Source organism: Sclerotinia sclerotiorum, genomic scaffold (genome assembly GCF_000146945.2).
Source record: "Sclerotinia sclerotiorum 1980 UF-70 scaffold_6 genomic scaffold, whole genome shotgun sequence".
NCBI lineage: Eukaryota > Fungi > Ascomycota > Leotiomycetes > Helotiales > Sclerotiniaceae > Sclerotinia > Sclerotinia sclerotiorum.
The window spans coordinates 1,717,054-1,743,932 of NW_001820830.1; the positions used below are offsets into that span (position 1 = coordinate 1,717,054).

Below are 26,879 nucleotides of genomic sequence, written 5' to 3' on the forward strand. Positions count from 1 at the left end.
TGCACGTGCTACGCAGGAACCATTCACTTTAACAAAAATCATAATTTCAATCATTTATATTTCAATCAATAAAATTGTAAAAAATCTAAAAATTTTATGATTTATTAATATCTATACAAAAACTCTAAAATTCAAATTTCATCAAATTTTATATATTAATTGTAAAGTTATTAATAGGTGAAAATCTCGATTTTTGGTATAAAAAGGTGGCCGGAATTAGGGGTGGCTGGAAAGTAGGGTACTAAACTTAGTGGGTGAGTGTATATGAACTTTCACTTCATATCTCAACAGTATTTTTCATCATGATCATCATCATCATTTAATTGACCTGACCCATTCATCCCCCAACATCGTCTTCATATCGTTCTCTTGAAACATACTATTATTTTTAGTCGCCTATGCAATCACCAGATGAAATCACCTTGCAAGTTGTAGTTTCAACTTGACCGACCGCCTGAAAGTCCACGGCCATGAAGAAAGCCAGATTCAGTTCCTCCACAAAGCATATTCATTAATATTGCTAAAATACCAGTATGTAAACTGTTCGTGTTTAGAATAAACCAGGTCCACAGCCGCAGAGTAGTAGTAATGGAACCACCCGTTACCATCACCATATACGCATTCATTGCCTCATCCCAATCAGCAATTTTTTTTAAAAAAAGAAAAGTATGCTCATTCTATATCAATTTAGTATTACACATTCCTACTCTCTTATATCTTGTGATCGTTGAAGAATTTTCAAGGTAGACCTGATATGAATTTGGTGTTAACGAGACCTCAAACAATTTCGAATAGTAGAGTTTGGGAGCTTAGCTTCCTGATTAAGTTTCGGAGTTGAAAATTCAATCTTCCATGATCTCCTTTTTGATAAAAATCGATTCGACGACTTCCTTTTTGATGAATCCTTGCTCTGTGGTGTTCTCTTGCTTGATAATGACGTTTTCGATAAACCGCTGCGTAGTATTTTCCTCCTCAACAGTTTCCTGCTTAATGGGTTCCTCCTTGGTACTCTCGGTCTCAATAAGCTTACTTTCTTCACAATCCCAAGCCCCATATCCCTCCTTACCCTCCCCAACTCCATATCCACCCAAACGTTATACTCCGAATACTCCCTTCTATCCTCCAAGCGCTTCCGCTCCCTCACCAACCACCCCTCATACCCCTTTCCAGCCTTCCACTCCCAATCCCCCAAATCAATCTCCCACTCATCAAAATATTCATTCTCTCGCACACTATCTCCTCTCCGTTCCAAATCCCGCTCCAAACTCCTCAAACACGACTCCATAATCCCTCTCCTATACCTCACAATCAATCTCCCCAAACTAGGAACTCCTATATCACACAACCCCTCTCTTTTTTCTCGATATATAACCTTATGCATGCGATTATAAATAAACCGCGTACGCATTTCCGCAGGCTCGTACGCAAATTCTCGTTGTTGCGGTATCCAGATTCTGTAGCCCGTGGTGTTGACACGTAGTTTCCATGCTCCGCAAGTGTAGTATTGCGATCCTTCGGCGTTGAGGTAGTAGTAATGGTTATCTTTTGGGTGGGTTAGTGGTTAAGGTTGGAGCTAGGGGATTGATGAGGAGGAATGGGGAGACGAACTGCCGAATGGTAGAATTTTGCACCGTTTTTCTGGTGGGTTTGTGTTAGTTTTGGGTTTTAATAGGGATATTGGGAAGTTACTTTACTGATGAGCTTATTATGGGGTATGTCCATGAAACAGGCTAGGGACATGGTGATATTCTGGGTGGATGGGAATGAGATGGTGGTTTGCAACGAATAGGGTATGGAGAGCTGGTATTTAAGTTGCTAAACTTCAATGTGGCTATCTGTGAAGTTGTGACCTCTTTGAAGATTTATTATGTGAAGGTAAAATATTTAGTTATTAATACCTGATTTGAGCTTTCAATGTTACCATAGTGAATATGGTTATTTTTTGAGCCGGTGACAAAGATTCGGTGAAAATGCGATTATAAGGAAAAGGAAGCCACTAAATGGTACTGATGATAGAAATTGCTAAAGAATGTTTGATAACATTTTTCATCCTATTATGTGTACCCTGACCCCTCATCCAAGCTTTTAAGTATATTGAATTGTAATCTAAAAGCCTTTTGAAAATTCTCTCCTCATCCGTCACAGAATTCTACAAAGGTCTAACAGCCTTTTCCGCCGTCATCGGCTGTCTATCCACATTCATCAATCCCTCCTTCAGATCTTTTATCTCCTCTTCTATCTTCCGGACCTCCTCCTGCTTACAAAAATTCTTCCCCTCCTCCTTCCGCCACTTCAGATCTTTCTCTTCCCTCTCAATGGAATCCTCAAAATGTTTCTTCCACGCCTTAACCATTTCTGCTCTTTCCCCTTCCCAGCCTCCGTGTCCAGCAATAGCTTTTTCTAGCATGACATTTGCTCTCTGTACTTCTGATCTTCTCCCATTCAATACTATGTTCAATTCTTCAATCACTGCTGGATCTTTACCGGGATCGCGATCCCAGATCCCGTTAGGTAGGCGGCGGGAGTGAGAGTTCAGGTCTTCCGTAGCGGGTCGAGGTGGTGGATCGCGTGTATCACATCCTTGGCACAGTATGCGGCGATTTGTTTAACATCTATAAATTCGCGCCAGCGTGTGTAGGCAGAGTCAAAACCAGCGGAGTTAAAGTTGTGGGGCCAGCCGTAGGTGCGAAAGAGACGTTTTAAATCCCCATACTGGTCATTGTTAGAGAATCATCCGAGGAAATTTTGTGAAGGCAGAAAATTGCGAGAGAAGTTTGATATCAATTTTGAGTGAAGAAACGATTTGGCTTCGGAATAACAATAAAAAAAGGAAATGAATACCTCTTCATCTGATTCATAGACCATTTTACGGTCCTCAGAGCTCGGGATCCATTGGAGTTTCAGGAGCCCATTTCTGCAGTATTCAAAGAATTCCTTAGCATGGCGGCTGGGTAAGTGAGCGTGCGAATTGCGGTTAGGGCCTTCAGAACGTTCAGGAAAACCAGAGAGACCTGGATCTTCGCAACGGCTGGATTCTTGGCCAATTACTGTTATGTGACCTGATTTTAGTTAGTATAGAGCTTGAATTATGAAATGAACTCTTCGGGGCGAAGTAACAGTTGTTGGAATTGAGTCTGACTGCTGAGAGAATTTGAGATGTACCATGACGAAAGAAATATATTTGGGAGTTGTCGACCAGGAAAGAAATATCATCATGCTGTAGTCCGCTTGAACATTGGATATAATTAGAGCAAGAATTTGGGGATGAAATGTTAAAGTATCAAGGTGTGATTTTGAGTACTGCCCAAACTTCAAATGTCCTAACAGCTTAGGATGTAATAATGACAGCTCAAAATCTTACCATTTCTCGTATCAAGATACATTATCGGCCCGCCATTTCCACATTCATTGATACAGAGCTCCCAGGGTCTTACATACTCTCCATTCTCATCATCAAATCCTCCATCAGGAGAGCAGAAACCGGGATCTCGACTCTGCTTTAACACCTCCGGATCCCTCATGTCGGCAAAACTTCCACCGAGAATAAACTCATCTTCATTGCAATAGCCTTCAACATATGGGAGTGCTTGAAGAAGTTCAATGACTTGCGGCTCGAGATTATAGCTCTTGGCGAGATCCACGTCGATCGGAGGATCGTGGGGTGCATATTTGATGTAAGATGAGGGGAAGTAAAGCATTTGGGCGAGTACTTCGTAATATTGACTTATCATCGTTACTATCTCCTGCTGATCGTAGACTCCAGTCTTTTCGGGTTCACCATGCAAGGTGATTCCAGGCAGTGTTTGCATTTGATAAGACATGATACGCGAAGGAAACACTGAAAATTAGCACTCACAGATGGAGAATGAAAAGAAATGAAAGGAAATGATTAATAATAAGTGAGATCAAATAAATGACGGTATATGTATAATGATGGTAGGTAGCTAGGCATACACGTACTTCGTACTGGGTCAATCTTTATATCTGATCATACCAATACATGTACTTATAAGCTAGCTTCAATATAGACATTACTCGCTACCTAGACTAGTGTCGAGAGCTTCTCCGTTTCGAGGTGGTTGCCTACTAAAAGGTGGAGCGGGAGTAAAGATTATCAAGCGTCACGTGTATGGAGAGCTAAGGCAATGTGAGGCTAATCACATGACACCTCTACCGATTCTGCCAAACAGACCGCCTTAAACCTCTCGAATTTCACACTCCAGGAAAAAAAAACCCCTCCATTACCTGCGTCTCTCTAGGCACAACTTCTTAATGCTCTCGCCTACTGTCACGAAGTGAGGCTTCGAAGCCTTACTTTACCTAATAATTAAATGTTCAGGAAACTGGTTGGTTCTTCTCTCATCCACATTTGATGTTCAATCAATTGAGATTTATAGACTCTTCGCAGTCGGCTGCTCAATCCACTATACTGCCGTAATGCGTCGGCACAGTGGATTCGTAGTCCAAAATACTTATTCGTGAGGCATCATTCATTAGCCCTTGCTCTTCAAGGGATACCTCAGCCTCCCGATACGAGCAATTGCTTGTTCCAGATTCCCCCTGGTTCCAGTCTACCAAGCGAGCTTGAAGTGCCTCTTCCACCGACGGCCGTGTTTTTGAATGATACAATTGACTGGGAAGCGGTAGATAAAATTTTGGAGAAACACCCGTTTTTAGCCAAGGCTATCAACTTAGGCACATCCAGACACAGGGACGCCTTTTTCTTGGCTTCTCTGTGGGATATCTCACATCTCGTGCAACAAAGAGCGCCGTGTACTTTTGAGTACGAGACTAAGTATATTAAGGCAACCAACGGCGACAAAGATCTCATTGAATGTAATTTGACATGCAACCTCCCAGGTGTACCTCCGCTGAAGACCAGTGCGACTTCCACCCAAAATGTAAGTCCAGTTCTTTGAAGACGGTGAGAACGTTTTACTGATAAAATATTCCAGGCTCGAGCCACAAATGCGGCAATTTTGCAACTACTTCTCCTGCTCGAAGAGAAGCAACAATTGGATGCCTTATTATCCTTTGTAGCACCAAAATGTATTTCAAAAGACGTAAAGAAAGAGTTGAGCAATACTAATGTTCAGCCCACAGATACGGCACCAGTAATGGCATCGTCGGAAATATCAAACCTGATAGCACGATTAGCAGCACGAAAAAACCTAGCAACAGAACCGACACCAGTAGAGGAGCCACAAGAAGAAATTCCACATAGTAGCCATGTCACCCGCGAGGTTTTTAACTATGCAGCAAGATACCTACATGTTCCTAGATACACAGTTAATGTCCAAAAGCGTTCCAAAAGATATATTTCGAACAATTTCACCATGTCAGGAAAGGTTAGATCTCCAAAGAAATTTTTTACCGTTGAGATCTCCTTGCCTGAACATGGCATCCATGCAACCGCAATTGGAGACTCTCTCGGCCTCGTGGAGGCCCAGGCTTGTGTAAATTTCAAAAAACAAGCTGAAAAATATCACATTGCAAATGCCGTACCTTCTGATCCATTCGAAGGACCAATCTTTCTAAGCACTGGAAATGCGAAAAACTTCATGGATTTCTACAATGATCACAATGCTAAAATAGCCATTAACGTAATACGCGAGGGCGGTCTTTGGACAGGTCAAGCCTTTGCTAAAGAGTCTAAAACTAGTGCTCATGAACTAATTGGCCAGGTCATTAAAAGAAACAGTTCTCATGGTCTTGAAACGCTAACTCTACTAGTGGCTGCAGTCACAATAGTCAAGCAACGACCTGAGCTACTCTTGCGTTATATGGAGAATCTAGACTCAAGAACTGGAAAGTACGTCGGCAAAGCTCAGCCTATGGAGCTTGAAGTACAGCAGAGTAGTCAGCATCTAATGCAGCGTACGGTAGAAACTACTTCAAAGTTAGGTTCATCTACACCACTTACGGATGAACCTGTGGGTTATGATGTCTCTTTTTTTCCACGTCCCCTCGAAAATCCCCTTTTATATTTTGGCATAAGGACTGAGCGACGTTCCCGTGATTTGCTTATGTGGTACCGCCAAAGGCTGGCTGGAAAACGCCGCGGGACTTTACTTCCTTTAAACAAGCATGCTTCTGAGGTACTGAGCCACGTTGAAAGCAATCAATACTCAATTATCGTCGGGAAAACCGGGAGTGGAAAGACGACTCAACTGCCTCAGATCATTTTGGATGATTGTATTCGCAAATGGAAAGGTGGAACATGCAGGATCATCTGCACACAGCCGCGAAGAATAGCGGCGACTTCAGTAGCTCAACGTGTCGCCGAAGAACGCGGTCAAGAGTTGTGCGATCAAGTGGGATACAAAATAGGTTCCAATGCCAAGCTTCCCAATCTTAGAGGAAGCATCACATATTGTACCACAGGAATCGTCTTACAACAATTAATTCACTCTCCCGATGATCTACTTGATAACATATCGCATCTTATTATTGATGAGGTACACGAGAGAGATATAAGTATTGATTTTCTTTTGACTATGTTAAGAAAACTTATAAAAGAGAGAATAGAATCCGGGAAAAGGAATCCTAAAGTGTGCTTCATGAGCGCCACCGTGGACGCTGAAATGTTTCAAGAGTACTTCGCTTCAACGGCATCGACCGTAGGAGATGTTTCCTGCCCAATTCTTCATGTTGAGGGTCGAGCTTTTCCAGTCGAAAGGCATTATCTTGAGAATATCATGGACAATTTCAAAGAAACATATCCAAGAAACCATGCCATTTGGGGCCTTCTTGATTCTAGTCCGACTCAACGTTATCTGAAGAGTGAAGAAAATGATAAGAAATCCAATCCGCCGGTTGGTGTTGAGAGAGAGAAGGTTGACTCTGTGATTAGATGGGACAGCCACGACGATGATCCCGATAGTCTACAAAATCAGATGAAAATGGATCTTGTGGAGGGCCTAATACCTGTTGATTTAGCTGCCGTTGTGATTGCACACATAGCGCAAACCACAGAGGATGGTGCAATATTACTTTTCTTGCCAGGCTTACGGAGTATCAATGCAGTTGAAACGATCCTCAGGACGCAAAAAATTCTTGATGTAGACTTCAACAACGAGGATAAGTTCAAGATTTTCAAATTACACTCTTCTACTTCAGATGAAAATCCAGAAGTCTTCAAGCCAGTTCCCCAAGGTTGTCGAAAGATCATTCTAGCCACGAACGTGGCTGAGACTTCGATCACCGTCAACGATGTCCAATATGTCGTGGATACTGGGAAGCACAAGGAAGATAATTTCCACCAGAAGTTACGAATTTGGTCATTGCCTTGTAAATGGGTTAGCAAGTCAAGCGTGAAACAGAGATCTGGTCGAGCGGGCCGTGTTAAGAACGGTAGTTATTACGCTCTCTTTTCGTGAGTCATTCGTCCAACCCCTTTTCACATTTCACGATTGACATGATGCAGGAAACGTCGTTACGATTCCCTAAAAACAATTTCTCGCCCAGGAATGCGTCGTGTCGATTTGCAGAGCACTTGTCTTGCAATTAAAGTTCTGGGTTACCCCGAACCCATTCAAGATTTCTTAGCTGGCGCTCCAGAGCCCCCATCATCACAAGCAATACAGTCAAGCGTTGAAAGCCTCAAAACACTTGGGGCACTCACCGATACTGAAGCGATCACTCCTCTGGGAAGTTTACTTGGAAAGCTACCGCTGCGCCCGGCACTCGGCAAAATGATACTTCTCGGAATAATTTTTCGTTGCTTGGATTCTATGATAATTTTAGGGGCCCTCGACGGCATCCACCTTCACGTAAGCCCACTAGGCATGGAAGAAGAATCTGATTCGGCAATGAGAGGGTTTGCAAAGGCATCCAAGAGCGATCACATCGCCATGCTCAATGCATTCCGTGCGCTTCGTAATCTGGAAGAAGTTGATGGACCTGAAATCATGCGCTCATTTGCACATCAGAAATTCCTTAGTGTAGCGAATTATGAAAAAGCAAAACGATCCATGGTATTAATCCAACAGGCGCTTCAGCGCAACGGCTTCATACAAAGTTCTCAGACAGCTGTCGCCCATGGATCCGGTATAGGATATGGCGGGGCTCTGTTGAATGAGAACTCGGATCAAGACGGCTTAATCAGGGCACTTCTTGTGCAGGGCTTGTACCCGCATATTGGTACATGGGATAACCACACATCCAGATATCAAATTGTGACTAATGAAAAAATTCACGTCTCGATACATCCTTCTTCCATTAACAACCCCAAACAGCGCCCCAGTCTGGACATTGAGGGCATCAAATCACCATCAAAAGGGAACGCTAGGTTATTATCCTTCAGCACCCTTGCTCTTATCAGCGACAACAATCTTGTTATGCACCGCACAACTGCTGTCACTCCTTTCATGGCATCTTTATTTAGCGGAACTTTGAACCAAAAGGATTTGAATGTGGACCGAATCGAGGTTGACAAATGGCTTCCATTCGATGTGCAGATCACAGAAGAGCATAAGGCCACAGAAGGTGCTGCGGCACGTACAGTCGTACAATTCAATAAAGCATTGCGACAATTGGAGAAAGCTGCCTTCAGGGATTTGGCCAAGGGCGTATATGTTGTTGACAATGAAATGTCTCGTGTTCTTGGTAATGCGTTGAGGAATTTGTTGCTTATTGAACAAGATGTCGAAAGAGCTGCAGAAGAGTACGAATTTGACCTTAATATGAACATACAAAAATTTTGGACTCCACCAGAAACGCTATCTGAACAAGTACCACTTGAACAACCACTCAATGAAGAAGCACCATATGATGAGGATTCTCATGAATCTTTTCTAGAACTAGTGGAAAGTGCTTTGGAGGCACCCATTACCACTAGAAGCTATTCGAACAGCACGTTATCCGCTTCAAAGGCTGAGTCATACTTCCCTACATCGAAGTGGAAGCCGAGCACCAAAGAAAACAACGGTAAAGAATCAATATATCCAGGATGCCGAACCATACATATAAATACCGACCGAAAACGAACAACATAGCCGGACGCCCTCCAGAGCTCCTTTTGGATTTCATATCACAAATCTAACAACGAATTTGACGATATTAGGATCTCTTCCGAACAAATCAATTAATACTTCTACACCTTTCGAGCTCACTCCTGATACTAGGTGGTTTTGTTTCGTATCCCGAATCGAGCCATTTTGAATATCAAAGACTTAAAAAATTCCCTCTGGAGCTCGAGTAGTATTCTCAAGGCCGCTTTTAGTCGCTCACACACGAATGCGATTATAAGCCTCAAATACCTGCGTAATCCCTTCCACAACAGCTTCTAATATTTCTCATAACTATACAAATGTCGCGAAAGTCGAAAAGTAGGGAATTCCTTCCGAGCAAGTCGGGTACAACAGGGCCCCGGAATGAACGAAATTCAATACTTTGCGGTGGACGATATAGGATATTGGCGTCATTATCTGTGTATTTTGTGGATCAGGATGGGAATGGCCTCCTATCTTCGATGAGGAATTTCAGGGGCATGGAACTTTCGGAGAGAGATCTCTGTGGATAAATTGATTTGATCTTATAGTAGAATGGCTTCGCTTTCATTTTCCTTCTTCTCAAAAAGCCTCTTGAGATCAGGGGTAAACGCATTTACGTGTGGGTCGAAGAGTAAATTCCTCGACCCCGGTCGCGTTGTGGTGATTGAGGCATGCAGGAAACATTCATATGGGTGAAAACAATACATGATGCAGCATATAAGCATTGATAGTTGATAGTCTTAGACACAACAAATTTTGAAGAAAAATTATTTTTCGAAATACACCCTTTTTATATCTCATTTGCACTAAACAAATCAGCATCAATCGAACGCAATTGTCCCCAAAGAAATTGAACCAGTAGTTGTTGTGATACTGTCGTCGACTTCCAAAAACACGTGAAACCACGCTAAAACGCGTGAAATTTTCACCCCCTTCATCAATGACGGGGACCACTCAATCGAACTTCCCAAAAGTGATCTTAGGCACTCCATGCCAAGTGAACTACACTGAACAAACCCATGAAAGAAGCAATAGCCCGCCATTCATCCTCTCCAGTCCTACCCCCTCCCAACCCTTCAACTTTCAAACCCAGTGCAATACCTTGAGCTCTGATGATCCATTCAAATCACCAATCAATCGCCCAACGCTCCAATTCAATAATAAACGAAGACGACAACCCAGCCACTCAGAACCCCGTATCAACTCACCAAAAGAAGCTATCCAAAAAGCTAGAAGTCTACTCATTCTAGCTGCCTCCCTAGAAGAGGATACCGAAGAACAATCGAAAGTCCTAGACTTAATCGAAATATTTCGTGAATATCTTGAAAAAGGAAAACTCACAAAAGCCTCAAATATCATCACATCACAAATCTCCCATCTAGAAAATGCCACCAAGCGGATCGAAAAGCAAGCCAACCACCTTTCAAACCTCCCCAGTCATATGATCCCCCCTATAATAAACGCCCCTGGAACCAAAGCTAGCTATGCCACTATCACCAAAACCTCAGAAGAATGGAACCTAATTACAAAGGGAAAACCCACAAAACAGAAAACTACAGAACAAAAGGAAGAAGCCCCAAGCAAACGACTAATCCTCATCAAACCTCTTATTTATCAGCCACCCTCTTTTACACCATTAAATACAAGGAATAAAGTCAACGAAGCCTTCAAGAAAGCAGAAATCAATGGACCAGTCATCTCAGCCATCACTACTACAAGGAGCGGCAATTTTATACTAACCACTAACAGCCCTTTCAATGCACAATTCCTGATGGAAAAGAAGGAAATCTGGGACAAAATCCTTGATGCCGAAAGAATACAAATCGATAAACCCTGGCATAAAGTCATCATTCACAAAATCCCAATTCAGGAATTCTCAGGTCTGAAAGGTATGGACCTAATCAAAGAGGAAGTCAATACCTTCAACCCAGGGCTCAGTATTATGGGTACTCCTTACTGGCTTACTAATGCCTCCAAGAGAGCCAAACAACAAGACGGAGCAATAGTCATTGCATTTGCTACACAAAAAGAAGCAGATATAGCTATCCAGAAAAGGCTATATATTGCAGGCATTAGTGTTAGAGTAGAAAGATTCTATCCATCTACTCCTTCATCCCAATGTAACAGATGCCAGGGATTCGGCCATAACGAATCATACTGCAAAAAACCTCCAGCTTGCGGACTTTGCAGTAATAATCATGCTACAGTCGGTCATTTCTGTATAATCTGCCAAGCAAAAGGCAAACCATGTCAACATCTAAGTGTCAAATGTGTTAATTGTAAAGGAGAACACAAAGCCAACTCGAAAGTATGCGAAGTATATCTATCAACCATCAAGAAATCCAACTAATGCTGTACAACAATACTCGCATTCTTCAAATCAATCTAAACAAGAGCCCTCAAGCAACCGAAAGTGCTCTTCAACTTGCTTTAGAACTCAAAATTGATCTCATAGTCATTCAAGAACCCTGGATCCTCTCGAATCCTGAGAAAGACTTCTCCTCAACCAGATCCATTGCCCACTCCAGCTTCTCTCAACTCCTCCCAAATAATCCTCCGAACCTGCGTCCCCGAACTATGATCTACATTTCAAAAGGATTCAAACCGCTAGTAGCCCTAGCTCCCAACTCCCCTAATGATCCAGATATTCAAATCATTGATATCACTCAAGGAAAACATACAATACAACTCATCAATATCTACAATGAAGCGGACCAAGCCAAAGAAAAAGGCCACACCATCGAAAGATGCCTTTACAATACCCCTCTTACTCATCACACCATCCTCGTAGGAGATTTCAACTCCCATCACCCTTGGTGGGACCCCTTCTCTAACAAAAGCTCAAATGCCGACCTACTCACCGAATGGTTTGAGGATCACAATCTCATTCTATTTAACGAACCAGGCACAAGCACCTTTTATCGAACAAATATGACAAATCCAAGTGTCTTAGACCTTACTTTAGCCACAGATTCAGTATCTCCCTATATCACTGATTGGCAAGTCCTCCCGGATCTTGGATCAGATCACTTAAGCATTCTCTTTGAAGTAAAGGGCACTTTATCCCGTACAACGAATATAGCTCAGCCAGCAAGATTCAATACAAAACTTGCGGATTGGGAAAAATTCGCGAATACCCTCAAATCGAAAATATCGATATCAACTACCTTAAATTCGAGTGAATACCTTAATATCGCTACCTCAGAATCCAACTCTCTTGATTCCCTTCTCGACAAGAGCCAATACATACAAGTATTGGATGATGCTGCAAAAGAATTCACCCGAATAATCACTTATTCGGCTGAAACCAGTATACCGAGAATCAAGTCCACAAAAAGAGCTAAACCCTGGTGGTCCCCAGAGCTGAAAGCCCTTCGAAAACGACTCTCTAATGCATTTGAGAACGCCAAACTTTACCCGGAAGACGATATGTTCAAGAAAATCTATCAGTCAGCCAGGAATCATTATTTCCAAGCTATTAAAACAGCAAAGAAAAACCATTGGAATGAGTTCCTTGAAAAAGAGGATACCCAATCCATATTCAAGGCAATGTCATACACAAAAGATATACAAACTGAACAAATCCCGAATATTCAATCCAATCCCTCTAAACTAGAAAATTCTTTCGAGGGAAAATGCTCTGCATTTAGATCGACCCTATTTCCTCCTCCCCCATTCACCCCACCGCCCAATTGGGAAAGCTATAAACAATCTAAGAAATGGGAATGGCCTGATCTTACAGAGAGCGAACTCCTAAACGCGTGCTCTGCAAAAATCAAAGGAAAGACCCCTGGCCCCGATGGGATCACTCAAGATATCATTATTCAAGCGTACAAAGCAATACCAAAAGCATTCTTCACCCTCTTCAGTCATCTTATCAACCTTGGTTACCATCCTTCTTGCTGGAAACAAGCCACTGGAGCGATACTCAAGAAACCTTCAAAACCAGATTACTCGGCCCCAAAAGCTTATAGAGTTATCGCCCTACTAAATTGCCTTGGCAAAATAAGTGAAAGAATTCTAGCTCAAAGGCTTAGCTACTTAGCGGAAACTACGCAATTACTTCATTACTCTCAAATGGGTGGAAGACAAAAGAAATCAGCCATCGATACAGCAATCTTACTCACTACCGAAATCGAAAGAAATTCAAGATCCAAGAAGAAAACCTCAACTCTCTTCCTGGATGTTAAAGGCGCCTTTGATCATGTATCTATGAACAAATTATTAGATATCTGCAAGAATCTAAACCTCCCAACCAGCCTAATCGCCTGGATCTCATCTTTTTTGAAGGAAAGGCTACTCAAGCTCTCATTCGATGGCCAAATTGAAACCTTCAAACCGATCAATACCGGGATCCCCCAAGGTAGCCCTATTTCGCCAATCCTCTTCTTAATTTATATTCGAGATCTATTCTCAGCAAATTCAATCAAATATCTCTCATATATAGATGATATAGCTTTAACAACATTTTCAACATCCTGGAAAAAGAACATCATCTCCCTCGAAAGAGCAACTAAACAGATATATGCTCTGGGCAAAGAAAATGCTATTCAATTTGATCTAGTGTTGGGTTTCTTGAGACTAGAAAGAGCATCAGATTGAATTGATTGATTTTCTAGCTGAGCAGTTAAGCTGCGAGTATATATTGAAAAAAAAATGAAGGAATAGGTTAGGTATTCGGCCTTCGGAATTAAAGTGCTTTGAAATCAAAATATTGAAAGCAAACAAACAGTATACCAAAAAGGAAAGAATGAATTAAAAGTTGAGTTTTGTTTGCTCCTTATATGCATCATGCAATATACATGCATATGCTGCCAAGATCCCAGGAGGTCAACATCTAGCGAAGACGGAACTAATACACTTCTCTACATCCAAAGATACGAAGACAGCCTCAATCAAGCTTCCGAACGAGGAGATAATTCAACCCTCAACACTAGTCAGATGGCTAGGCATATGGTTCGACCCTGGCCTCAGTTTCAAACAACATGTCACAATCCGAGCTACCCAGGCTAAAACCTCATTCTACCGAATGGCTAGACTTGCTAATTCTGAAAAAGGCCTTAGTCCCAAGGCAATGAGACAGCTCTATATGGCATGCGTCACCAGCATAGCTGATTACGGTTCAATTTTATGGTGGAAAGGGCAAAACCAATTCAAGAAAATCCTTCAATCCTTGCAAAACCTCGCCCTTCGAAAAATCCTAGGAGTATTCAAAACCTCACCAATAAAACCAATGGAAATAGAAGCCGCATTGTGCCCTCCAGAAGTAAGGCTTAATGCTGGAATCAAACAATACGCCTTCAGATTATTGAAAATCTCCCCTTCTCATCCTGTCAATTTAATAGCTACAAAGCTGGCTACAGAAAAGGAAAATCAAGATGTAGTTGCAACCCCTCAAAGAAAGCAATTAAAACCTACTCAACTCGAAAAGATCAAAAACTCAATCCAGAAAGACTTCGATCCCCTCACTTTGGAAAGAATTCATCATTTCTACTTCCCTCCTTGGAAGAAGGAAGTTCCATATAGAGTCAATATCAGCAAATTAGGAAAAGAAGAAGCTGCGATGATCCACAATCTGGCTTTCAAATATAGATGCAAAAATACCATTACCATATACACTGATGCCTCATCCACTCTAGAGGGAATAGGGGTTGGGATCGGGATAGTAGTCATCTTACCAAATGGCCGAATCTCATATCAAGAGACTATCAATATAGGCGTGAATCAGCTTGTCTATAACGGTGAGCTTCTAGGAGTTACTAAAGCGATCGAATACGCAAATTTAATAGCCCAGCCAGGAAACAAGTTCAAGATATACTCAGATAATCAAGCAGGATTATTCCGGCTGAAAACCCCTTCCGATTCACCTGGTCAATCATGCCAAATCAAAGCTATAAAAGCTGCGGAAGCTATTCAAAATAAAGGAGCCGAAATCTCTCTCAATTGGGTCCCCGGACATACATCTGTACAAGGAAATGAGCTAGCTGATTCTCTTGCAAAAGAGGCGACCAAAATACCATCCTCATCTCACGAAACCAGTTATGCCTTTATTGGAATGGATATAAAAAGAATGAAATCAGAGAACTGGATAGCCATCCTTAACACTAACAACTTTCATCAACCATCGTCAACATATTCAAGAAACTACCCCTGGAAGATCAGCTCAAAAATCAGAGTTCCAGGAAACATCAAAAGAAGCACAATCTGTGCTCTGTTCCAACTCAAAATTGGACACGGATACTTCAAATCTTATTTGAAACGATTCGGTATCTCCTCTAATGACAATTGTAGATGTGGGGGAAAGGAATCTCCTGATCATCTTCTGCTCAGTTGTCCTTTATATAAAATGGCAAGGAAAACCCTCAATAAGGATAACCCCACAGTCCGACCTACCATGAAATATCTGCTTCACACTAAAGCAGGAATCATCAAGACCCTCGAATTTATCGAGGCGACGAGAATAGCCACCAGATCATGGCACCTCAATAGAATGCATGAAGAAGAAGAGGAAGAAGGTGGAGAAGAAGGGGGTGGACCGGAAGATTGTGATTGAATTGATCAATTATGGCCAATTTGGTCAATTTGGTCAATTTGGTCAATTTGGTCAATTTGGGCAATCACCCTAATGTCAAATTTCATTACATTTCATTTGTTATTCCTCTTACTTGAATACGAGAGTATCTGTAAGGCGGGCTTGGTTCCCTAGTATTAGTTTTCACTTCCCCCATTCAAACATTAGAAGATTGAGGCTTTCAATCTCCCCAACCTGTATTAGCTACGGTCGAATAAGGCCAGCCACCCTCCATTTACTATTGTTAGAAGCCTACAAAGCTCCTAGCCGTCTTAGATAATCATAGACTCAGTGTAGACGTTAAAAAAAAAAAAAAAAAAAAAAAAAAACTACCACATCACTACACTAGAACATATTGGAATCAAGGTGGCAAATAGAAAGTCTATATAATCATAGACTTCCCCCAACCTCTCTGTTAAAGAGAGAGAAAAAAAAATAAAAGGATATTATATTCAAGACATAAATAAGTTAGTCAAAAATGGATATATTGAAACTGATTTTTACTTAGATAATATGAAATTTTCACTCAAATTTCAGAAATAAAATGCCACCGGTGGAAAATGCCATGACTATAACTCTGTTACAAAAATATGCACTAGTTGGCCGATAGTCTGGAGGTAGCCAAAAAATATTTCGGACTTCTTCATCTAATCTTTCAGCTATCCAATGATTTGATATAAAGTACCGTTCAAAGGCTGAGGATGCCTCTAAACCCGAATGATTTTTGAGAGTTTGAAGCGATTCGCCCGTCGCTGCATCCCAGAGCCGGATTGTTTGATCGCCAGAGCCCGAAGCTACTTTTGTACCATCCGGTGAGAAGGCAACTGATCTAATCCAACCTGTATGACCCTCGAGCGTTTGAAGCCATTCGCCCGTCGCCGTGTCCCAAAGCCGGATTGTTTGATCGGAAGAGCCTGAAGCTATCTTTGTACCATCTGGTGAGAAGGCAACTGAAGAAACCGAACCCGAATAATCCTCGAGCGTTTGAAGCCATTCGCCCGTCGCCGTATCCCAAAGCCGGATTGTTTGATCGGAAGAGCCTGAAGCTATCTTTGTGCCATCTGATGAGAAGGCAACTGAATTAACCGAACCCGCATGACCCATGAGCGTTTGAAGCCATTCGCCCGTCGCCGTATCCCAAAGCCGGATTGTTTGATCTTCAGAGCCTGAAGCTATCTTTGTACCATCCGGTGAGAAGGCAACTGATCTAATCCAACCTGTATGACCCTCGAGCGTTTGAAGCCATTCGCTCGTCGCCGTGTCCCAAAGCCGGATTGTTTGATCGTAAGAGCCTGAAGCTATCTTTGTACCATCTGGTGAGAAGGCAACTGACCAAACCGAACCCGCATGACCCATGAGCGTTTGAAGCGATTCGCCCGTGGCCGTATCCCAAAGCCGGATTGTCTGATCGTAAGAGCCCGAAGCTACCTTTGTACCATCTGGTGAGAAGGCAACTGAATTAACCCCACCCGTATGACCCTCGAGCGTTTGAAGCGATTCGCCCGTGATCGTATCCCAGAGCCGGATTGTCTGATCGGAAGAGCCTGAAGCTACCTTTGTACCATCTGGTGAGAAGGCAACTGAATAAACCCAACCCGAATGACCCATGAGCGTTTGAAGCGATTCGCCCGTCGCCGTATCCCAGAGCCGGATTGTCTGATCGGAAGAGCCTGAAGCTACCTTTGTACCATCTGGTGAGAAGGCAACTGAATAAACCCAACCCGAATGACCCTCGAGCGTTTGAAGCGATTCGCTCGTCGCCGTATCCCAGAGCCGGATTGTCTGATCAGAAGAGCCTGAAGCTACCTTTGTACCATCTGATGAGAAGGCAACTGAATAAACCCCACCCCGATGACCCTTGAGCGTTTGAAGCGATTCGCCCGTCGCCGTATCCCAGAGCCGGATTGTCTGATCGTAAGAGCCTGAAGCTACCTTTGTACCATCTGGTGAGAAGGCAACTGAATAAACCCCACCCCGATGACCCTTGAGCGTTTGAAGCGATTCGCCCGTCGCTGCATCCCATAGCCGGATCGTCTGATCGGAAGAGCCTGAAGCTACCTTTGTACCATCTGATGAGAAGGCAACTGAATTAACCGAAGACGAATGACCCTTGAGCGTTTGAAGCGATTCGCCCGTGGCCGCATCCCAGAGCCGGATTGTATGATCTTCAGAGCCTGAAGCTACCTTTGTACCATCTGATGAGAAGGCAACTGATCTAACCGAACCCCGATGACCCTTGAGCGTTTGAAGCGATTCGCCCGTCGGCCGCATCTCAGAGTCGGGATTGTATGATCTTCAGAGCCCGAAGCTACCTTTGTACCATCTGATGAGAAGGCAACTGACCAAACCGAAGACGAATGACCCTTGAGCGTTTGAAGCGATTCGCCCGTGGCCGTATCCCAAAGCCGGATTGTCTGATCGTAAGAGCCCGAAGCTACCTTTGTACCATCTGATGAGAAGGCAACTGAATAAACCCCACGCCGATGACCCTTGAGCGTTTGAAGCGATTCGCCCGTCGCCGTATCCCAGAGCAGGGATTGTTTGATCGTAAGAGCCTGAAGCTACCTTTGTACCATCTGATGAGAAGGCAACTGAATAAACCCCACGCCGATGACCCTTGAGCGTTTGAAGCGATTCGCCCGTCGCTGCATCCCAGAGCCGGATTGTCTGATCGTAAGAGCCCGAAGCTACCTTTGTACCATCTGATGAGAAGGCAACTGAATAAACCCCACGCCGATGACCCTCGAGCGTTTGAAGCCATTCGCCCGTGGCCGTATCCCAGAGCCGGATTGTTTGATCGTAAGAGCCTGAAGCTATCTTTGTACCATCTGATGAGAAGGCAACTGAATAAACCCCACCCCGATGACCCTCGAGCGTTTGAAGCGATTCGCCCGTGGCCGCATCCCAAAGCCGGATTTTTTGATCTTCAGAGCCCGAAGCTACTATTGTACCATCTGGTGAGAAGGCAACTGAATTAACCCAATTCGAATGACCCTCGAGCGTTTGAAGGGCGGCACTCCAACTCGATCTTGTCCTTGATATTTTATAAATCCAACTCGGGATACTTTTTTGAAATATTTTTCGAATAATACTATTCTCTGGAGCAAAGAAAAGGGCTGAGCAATAGATTTGAAGAGGAGCTTGTTCAATTCCTACTCGGTTATAAAGGACGAAGCGCTTGGCATCATGAATATAAGCGGAAAGTTCAGGAGCTTTCTCAACCTTCACATTTATCAGTTGAAGTTATTTGAAGCTATTTGAAGCTGTTTTGACTTACCAAGATATAATTTTCTAAAGAACTTATTGCAACAATGCACCCAGAAATGTTTTCCATCAAGCTCATGACCTCCAACCAATGCAACAAATGCTCTGTTAGAAAATTATAGACTTTGCTATTATTTTGAATATGGTTTTCTGTTTTTGGGGGATTTCCATCTATAAAATGATTGACCCAGTAGGTACATGAATATCGTATATACGCTAGTGGGTCAGGATCGGGTTGCTTGACTTTGTTAATAGGGAAGCCTGGATGACACAAGTCGTATATATTCTCTTTCAATATATTGCTCATTTCTATTATCGAATTTAGAAATATCTTCTCATTTACCTTGCCGATCCCATTTGGAAATATTGTCTCAGCAGCATTTTCTGATAGGAAATCCTTTGCCGACTTATGAACGAAGAAGATACTCTGATTACGAACGACCAGAAAGGAGCCACAAAGTTGAATGATTTCTTCCAAATCAATCTCCGATCCGATCAGACGTGGCAACTCGCAGAGCGTAATAGGTCGAAAGGCTACTACTACAATAGCCATAAGCTGAAGGCAGAGCTCAGTTACTCCATGCTCTTTTATATTTAGAATTTGCTGTAGCATGCGTTCGTATAAGGGATCCAACTCTGGAGGGTAATAATCTTGTAACATTGAAATCGTGAAGAATCGAAGTTCTTGAAGATTTTGGCAGACCAAAGCCACCCAAAGGAAGGTCCCGTTCGCATTCTCTAGGAGATATGATTCAACCGTCGTTCTATTTTTTTTAATACTTTTTTTTATCCTTGCAAGCTTTTCCACTCTATCTCTTACATACCAATCGACAGCAATAGATACTGTGTGGGTATTTAATTCGAGATTGAGCGACGTTCTCTCCTCAATCGGCCCTAGTGCCTCTTCAATTTCAGACCAGTTACGACTAGAGACAAGCCACTTAACGCGAGGAAACTCAGTTAGGCTGGAAACAATCAGGCGAAGTAATTTGACCATATCCTTTTCGCATTCGTCAAGTGCATCAATAATCAAGATTATTGGCTTCAAACTCTTGTCATGCAAGATGTTCTTCAGAATATTAGAGAGCGCCACCCATGCATTGATACCTTCAAATAACTGCTTCCCTGGCACCTCATATTCCTTTTGTAAATGCCGAATGAGGAAAGGCTGTTCATCTAAGAGCATATAAATAAGGCCACGTAGGACGGAGATAGCACTATTAATGGTATCGACGTTACTTTGGCAGAAGAAATAGGCTAAGGCGTAATTATTTGATGTCCGTATTTCGTCTATGATACCACATAACAACATAGTCTTACCCTTCCCAGGATCTCCTCTCACCCATAGCAAGCGGTTGCTTTGGTCGTTGTACCATTGTTGGTATTCCGTGTTTTGGAAGACCCATTCGTATACCTTAAAGAGCAGTCCTCCTTTAAGTTCCTCGATGCGTTGTTTGTCCTTTCGTGGGTCGGTGATGAACAGATCAATTAGGCAGCGCTTATCTAGAGAGGGCTCGATCACACCGTTGAGCCTCCTGAATGCATTATCCCTTCCCTCGCCATAGATAACTGACATAGATACTTCAAAGATACCAAGCAAGCTATATGCTGCGTCTTCTTCTCTCGTCGAAATTCGGTTTTCCGCCCATTTCATTCTATCATCAACACTAAACTTCGATAAAGGAACTCCTTGGAGCGCTTCAATAGCAATTCCCGTGATCTCATGTATAATCAACTTCAGAGATTCCCTATCACCAAGCCTACAACAATCCCGTGAAAAGAACTCGATTGATATTGGAGCCAGGAGTTCTTGGAGCGTCCATCCTCTTGTAAACCATCGGCTGGCCCGAAAACGCCCTTCCCACACGCTTTGTGGTTGCTCTACACCATTTTGAACGACCTCTACATCTGATAAATAGACATAGCATTTTCTAGCCTTCCCATACCAGCGGAACATAGAGTTCAGAGATTCGGTCAACTCAGAGTCGCTCGTCTTTTTAATGCAACAAGTATCCACCCAGAAATAATCGATGTTGTCATAGGCAGCCTGTTTTCCGCAAAACTGGAGCTTCTCATAACCGGTTTTTTCTTTGCCATTACCTGAGTTTATATCTTCGAAATTGACTTCCTGTTCGTCACTCCCCCATGTATGTGAGAGAATGGCATAAGGAGGAATATTGTTATCTAATAGTGCTTTGGTGAGCCGATATCCGTCAGCATTATCGCACTCTAGCAAGCGCATTTTAGGATTTGGAGTATGCTAAGTTGAGAGATCAGTAGATAATGATAAAATACACAGCAGGAATCAATATAGCGCTGATGTCTTGAAGTTGCCCTTGATCATAGATTATCTCGAGAAATTTGTGTGACAACACAACTATTGTGAGGTGTCGAAGGTTATTACCTTTTGGAATGTGGGGTTATGCAGGTCAAGCTGACTCACGGCGAGAATGCTCCGACGTTACATTGTCTTTCTGGCTGTATTGCCGACTTTCTCGCCATCATATGTATTGCCGACTTTCTCGCCGTCATATGTATTATTACGATGATCTACAACATGGCTAGGGAAAAGACACTCTCCATATTTTTTTTTGGCATGGCTGTAAATCGCAATGCTATTAGCTGGCTGAGAGGCTAATTTGTGTACAAGTGACCGTTCGGTAGCACTATTCAACTCTCTATTATTCGAAAGATTGAGGGCTAAAAGCTCTGCTTCATTCATATTTTGACTGAGAGCAGGAGTACTAGCAGATGGTACTGATTTAGGTACTCTTCGGCCTCTGCTATTAGGTCCATGATGTACAGAAATGATGCTATTGGAGGAGGGGGGGTACGAGTAGTAATTTGGTTGGAAGTCATGATGATTGATGATAATTTGGGATGTTTATGGCTCTACACTAATCTATAGGGATAATCTATGGATTTAATAACTATAATGACACAAAGGGAACAATTCTACGATCATTTTGAAGCAAGGAATGAAAGAATCAGGTGGAAAAGTGATAGGAATGATGCTGTCACTTCAAAGAAGAAGCCCATTTTGAAGCATTCCAGAGGTGGAAATTAGAATAAAGAATAAGTTCCTTAAGTTCTTTCAATAAGTAGAATACCATACAATCCTGTCGGGATTGGCTAGACTTATGATGGTGATGCTATACCCAAATTCTTTATTGAATAAAGGGATAAGTGAAGGATGATTAAGCAAGGGGATCCCGCGAGGGAATTTTCCGATCCCGGCAACCTGACACAAGGCTCAATAGTAGAAATGGTTGAAGTCTTAGTACCCAACTCAATACAATAGTGTTGACCTCCTGGGATCTTGGCAGCATATGCATATATATTGCATGATGCATATAAGGAGCAAACAAAACTCAACTTTTAATTCATTCTTTCCTTTTTGGTATACTGTTTGTTTGCTTTCAATATTTTGATTTCAAAGCACTTTAATTCCGAAGGCCGAATACCTAACCCTATTCCTTCATTTTTTTGAATATATACTCGCAGCTTAACTGCTTAGCTAGAGAATCAATCAATTCAATCTGATGATCTTTCTGGTCTCAATAAACCCAATACCTGTTAATAAATTCCTAATATCCCACCTTTACTGCAAATATTGTTTTGTTAGGAATTAGATACGGGATAATACACGGATGAAAGTTGAGTACCTGGCAATATAAGAAATAGGTAGATGTTCTATTCGCTGAATCAATATCCAACCAGCCTGACGTTCTTCTCGCTTTTCATTGCGAGGATCAGAGGGTGGTCGGTTGTTTTGCTTTTGATTGGTTGTTTCTACCAGTGAGCGAGTAGATGCTTCACAAAAAAAGTGCGAAATAAACGGCAGAGTACTGGATATAAGCATATCTATAAAGTGCTGATCCCTCCGTACTATACTACTGAGGAGATAACTCATGTTGTGTACTCTAGAACAAAACTATGGATTTCCAGCAGGCACCTCCACGTGGTATAATTTTCGACCTTAGAGATGTCCTCTTCAAATGGTCCGCCAAAACAACGACGACTATTTCACCTCGAACGCTGAGAGAAATTTTCAAAACGCCAGTCTGGAATAGCCATGAGCTGAGTTCTAATCATTTTTCTATCCCTGTGACTATGATCGCTGAGGCTTTTGCCCAGGCATGTAAATCTTTAAAATCCGATCGAAAAATAGTTTCGTTTCTTCACGAATTGAAAAAAGATTCTGCTATTCAAGCATATGCCATGTCAAACGTGGGCAAAGAGGATTTTGAAGATCTCGCAACTAAGATGGATTTGCTCCTTTTTGATCGAGTATTCACTTCAGCGGCGGTAGGAATGAGAAAGCCAGAGCTAGGATTTTATAACCACGTTTTAGAGCAGATATGCTTAAATGGGAGTCAAGTAGTGTTTGTTGATGATAAGGAAGATAATGTGAATGCAGCACGACAGTTGGGTATTCGGGGATATGTTTTTGGAGAGTCGACGATTCATATGTTAAGCGAGATATTTGATAGCCCGGTTAGTAAGGGCTCGAGATATCTATTTCAGAATGCGAAGCATTGTGACTCGATCACTATGAGTGGAGTCACTTTTGCGGATAATTTTGCGAAATTGCTGATTTTGGATTCGTTACAAGACCTGTAAGTCAGTATTTTGCGAGTTACGCAGATGGATATTCTATAAAATAACGACTTACATCTGCTGTTAGGATTCTCATGGATCTCAGTTGGGGGTCCAAAGAGACTTGGAATTTTTTTGCCGGTAAGGAATCTGTTTCGCATAGAAACATACTGAAGAACCAGGCGGCTGATAAAGGAATATTGTAAGGCAAGACAGTGCTTATTCCAGGAGGTCTTTTTCCTGATGATCTTGACACTACATACCTCGCTCTGACAGTTCTGCGACCATCATCAACCAAAACCATTTCATCACTTCTCGACACCATGGCCGAATATGTCAACGATGACGGTACTTTCCAGGCAAGCCATCCAGGTGCTAGTTTACACCAGAATGACAATGACGGAAGCTTGTTTGCTAAACAATGCACTAGACGTATTTCGACAGGAATAAAAAACGAGTTGATCCAATTGTCAGCGCCAACATCCTCGCTTGCTTTTATCATTACAATCGTGGGCACGAATTCGAGCGTACCCTCCAGCTTGTACGCTCGATGCTCTTAAATTGTTCCTATGTGCGAGGGACGCGGTACTATTCATCACCAGATTGCTGTCTAGGGTTCATCGGACGCCTGCTCCGCTCATCCAGCGATTCTCACCTGCATAAAACGTTAGGACCACTCTTGAAGTTACGGATACGTGAACGTCTTGGTCTGGATGGTAACGCATTAGATTTGGCTATGCGGATTGTCACGTGCAGTCAGTTGGGTATTGAATGCGAAGATGATCGCAAGGCTTTACTTAACTTGCAGTGTGAGGATGGGAGTTGGGAAGCTGGATGGATGTATCAGTATGGGAGGGATGGGATGAAGATTGGGAATTGTGGGGTCACGACAGCTATGGCTGTTGCGGCACTGTCGTCTCATGATATTGTTGGTTGTGACCAAAAGGGTGTTTATAGACCAGCAATTGTATTTAACTTAGAATCTACAGGTGAAGAGCACCTGTAGATGGGGATAGCTACTCTATATATACACAAATGAATAGCCTAGCCGCAATAGCTAGGCAAAAAGAAGTCATATTTATTCCTCCAATGATCTTACTTTACCGATAACCATTGATACCTAGTACTTGTCCGGATCTGATCCTCAGGTCACCTAAATCGCATACTAATCTCGAGTAATCGTATCATATGTGGACATGATTAATGTACCTGAGGTTTCTTATATAATAAGGGTGGGAGTGTTACGAGGGTAGCCGTCTTGATCACGTGGAAGTGCTCTAGGCTCTCGAGGTAGGTTTATAACTAGGCGTCAAGTAGGGACTTAAAGTAATGACAATAATGATATGCTATTCGTAACTAATAGTAGAGTATACTAAATGATTGATCTTGAGCACGAAGCTCTATACAAAGGAAATCCATCTTGATTATATAGACCTTCATGCTTCTATGATCACTACTGATCACTTTTAATCACGTGCCTTGGTCATGTAATGGTAGTGTTACGAGGTTTGCCGTCTAGATCACGTTGAAGTGCTCTAGGCTCTCGAGGTGGTTTATAACTAGGCGTCAAGCAGGGACTTAAGTAATGACAATAATGATATGCAATTCGTAACTAATAGTAGGATATACTAAATGATTGATCTTGAGCACGAAGCTCTACACAAAGGAAACCATCCTGATTATATAGACCTTCGTCCTCCATTGGATCTCTTGGGTCCTGAGAGTTTGTGGACCTTCGATTCGTATGGACCTACGATTCGTATCCCTGAATATGCAGGGTCCATCACGTGACTTGGATCAGACTATATGTCTGTGCTTGCTGAAGGTGGGGAGACCCTACGAACCGATTACCATACAAAATTGTATGCGAATCGGTTTGCTTTTCCACGGGGTCTAAGCTCATATGGACAGGTTGACTGTTACTACGTAACATTAGACTTATATAGAGTCTACAGAAAAACAGTAGCCAGGCTACCGGCTTGTGTTTTGGGGTTTGGATTGGGTGTGAAAGGACGCACAATCAAGAGTATAAATGTAAAGATCATTAATCAAAATAGATAGATATTTTGATGATATAGCCTTGTATCCATTACTTGGATACATATATATATATATAAGAGCATAAACAATTCCATTATAGAGAAAAATGGGATAATCAATTTGAAGCTAAATAAAAAATGATATTAATAAAAAGTGGTCATCACCTCCCACAGACCAAACTGGATATTAGACTCAAAAACTTATTCTTATTCCCAGTCGATGGATGTGGATGGATGGATGGATGATAAGTTCTTACGATTTGCGCCTGTTCAGGAAAATTTTCAGATGTGCAACAAAATTTATTTAGAGTGGAGCTAACACGTGATGCTTTACAGAGGACGGGTGATGGGCTTCACCGTAGGCGCGTGATATATATTTAACACTTCATGTGAGGATATTAGATTAGATGAATAGAGATGGATGAGAAACTTTTCTCTGTACATTTGATAGCTTTACAATCAAAATTGAAAATGAACACTTGATGCTTTTGATCTCGTGAACGGCACCTCTCGATAGGTACCTAGATAGGTATGTAGGTATTTAACCACGTGATTTGAATGAGAACCTGGAATCTTAATAAATAGAGAAACCTTAAACTAACTTGCCACATTTACATCCCAGAAACGCGTGATCATTAACAAGCCATATTTAAACTTTAGAATATGATGAAGTGATGATGTCAGTATCTAGTGGCTTAGCACCAGCTCATCGCCCGCGCCCAGAAAATCCGTCATCTGTTTTCAGCTGTAAGAAAAAGGCGAAGCATAAATATTCAGACGCATAAGCTTTCAAATGTATATGACTGCTGCATGCACCAATGACATTTGGAATATCTCCTACCGTATCCGTACTCATAGGTATTGAAAAATTGAAATACAATACTGGGCAATATAGTATGTAGGTATGCATCAGGGTATGTAATAAGATACCCGCAGACGAGACAAACACATACGTGTAGCGTAGTATTTTGCAGTATGTATGATAAAAGCTCCGGAGTGTATAAAGGAAACGGGATAGATGAGCTGTTGAACAAAGAAAACAAATACATATAAAATGCTTGGCACACGGTAGATCTATACTAGGTACGTATAATAGGAAAGCAAGAAAAAGAATGCCATGCCTTTTTGCCATGCTTTTTGGGCCATGGAATTGAATACTAAGGTAGGGCAGTGCCTGAATGAGTCGTAAGAGTTATTAGGTTCAGAATCTTGGAAAAGTTGGATTTTGGCTTTGGGGATTCATCGTTTCGGTATTAAAATACCTACCTAGCTACTCTACTTACCTTACCTACTTATACATCATCTTGGGATTGTTTTTAATTGTTTTCGATTTTTGCTTTCTGGTATATTTGTTGACAAGATACGATACTATTTTACAACTTCACAAACATCAATCATTAATTATCTACCTAC

At 42.2% G+C, this 26,879-nt stretch overlaps 9 protein-coding genes across 9 annotated transcripts; 5 read left to right on the top strand and 4 right to left on the bottom strand.

Moving 5' to 3' along the window:
• Positions 1-842: 842 nt before the first annotated feature.
• SS1G_05480 (predicted protein) lies at positions 843-1,740 on the bottom strand (the record flags this gene model as incomplete). The annotated part of the gene is made up of 3 exons (XM_001594002.1): positions 843-1,001; positions 1,067-1,542; positions 1,695-1,740. The coding sequence occupies 3 exons, from the start codon at positions 1,738-1,740 to the stop codon at positions 843-845; spliced, it is 681 nt and encodes a 226-aa protein (XP_001594052.1).
• A 409-nt stretch (positions 1,741-2,149) lies between these two features.
• Positions 2,150-3,821, bottom strand: SS1G_05481 (predicted protein; the record flags this gene model as incomplete). The annotated part of the gene is made up of 4 exons (XM_001594003.1): positions 2,150-2,419; positions 2,578-2,712; positions 2,842-3,059; positions 3,362-3,821. The coding sequence occupies 4 exons, from the start codon at positions 3,819-3,821 to the stop codon at positions 2,150-2,152; spliced, it is 1,083 nt and encodes a 360-aa protein (XP_001594053.1).
• Positions 3,822-4,437: 616 nt separating this feature from the next.
• SS1G_05482 (hypothetical protein) lies at positions 4,438-7,379 on the top strand (the record flags this gene model as incomplete). Its single annotated transcript, XM_001594004.1, has 3 exons — positions 4,438-4,441; positions 4,498-4,901; positions 4,956-7,379. 3 exons carry the CDS (start codon positions 4,438-4,440, stop codon positions 7,377-7,379), a joined length of 2,832 nt encoding a protein of 943 aa, XP_001594054.1.
• A 408-nt stretch (positions 7,380-7,787) lies between these two features.
• SS1G_05483 (hypothetical protein) lies at positions 7,788-8,996 on the top strand (the record flags this gene model as incomplete). Its single annotated transcript, XM_001594005.1, has 1 exon — positions 7,788-8,996. The coding sequence occupies one exon, from the start codon at positions 7,788-7,790 to the stop codon at positions 8,994-8,996; it is 1,209 nt and encodes a 402-aa protein (XP_001594055.1).
• Positions 8,997-9,933: 937 nt separating this feature from the next.
• Positions 9,934-15,546, top strand: SS1G_05484 (hypothetical protein; the record flags this gene model as incomplete). Its single annotated transcript, XM_001594006.1, has 4 exons — positions 9,934-11,212; positions 11,449-13,356; positions 13,871-13,949; positions 14,058-15,546. 4 exons carry the CDS (start codon positions 9,934-9,936, stop codon positions 15,544-15,546), a joined length of 4,755 nt encoding a protein of 1,584 aa, XP_001594056.1.
• A 540-nt stretch (positions 15,547-16,086) lies between these two features.
• On the bottom strand, positions 16,087-17,835 carry SS1G_05485 (hypothetical protein; the record flags this gene model as incomplete). Its single annotated transcript, XM_001594007.1, has 1 exon — positions 16,087-17,835. The coding sequence occupies one exon, from the start codon at positions 17,833-17,835 to the stop codon at positions 16,087-16,089; it is 1,749 nt and encodes a 582-aa protein (XP_001594057.1).
• A 1,472-nt stretch (positions 17,836-19,307) lies between these two features.
• Positions 19,308-21,624, bottom strand: SS1G_05486 (hypothetical protein; the record flags this gene model as incomplete). The annotated part of the gene is made up of 4 exons (XM_001594008.1): positions 19,308-19,368; positions 19,653-21,088; positions 21,320-21,428; positions 21,599-21,624. 4 exons carry the CDS (start codon positions 21,622-21,624, stop codon positions 19,308-19,310), a joined length of 1,632 nt encoding a protein of 543 aa, XP_001594058.1.
• A 1,140-nt stretch (positions 21,625-22,764) lies between these two features.
• On the top strand, positions 22,765-24,433 carry SS1G_05487 (hypothetical protein; the record flags this gene model as incomplete). The annotated part of the gene is made up of 4 exons (XM_001594009.1): positions 22,765-23,447; positions 23,516-23,568; positions 23,644-23,775; positions 24,099-24,433. The coding sequence occupies 4 exons, from the start codon at positions 22,765-22,767 to the stop codon at positions 24,431-24,433; spliced, it is 1,203 nt and encodes a 400-aa protein (XP_001594059.1).
• Positions 24,434-25,059: 626 nt separating this feature from the next.
• Positions 25,060-25,218, top strand: SS1G_05488 (predicted protein; the record flags this gene model as incomplete). Its single annotated transcript, XM_001594010.1, has 1 exon — positions 25,060-25,218. The coding sequence occupies one exon, from the start codon at positions 25,060-25,062 to the stop codon at positions 25,216-25,218; it is 159 nt and encodes a 52-aa protein (XP_001594060.1).
• Positions 25,219-26,879: the final 1,661 nt, after the last annotated feature.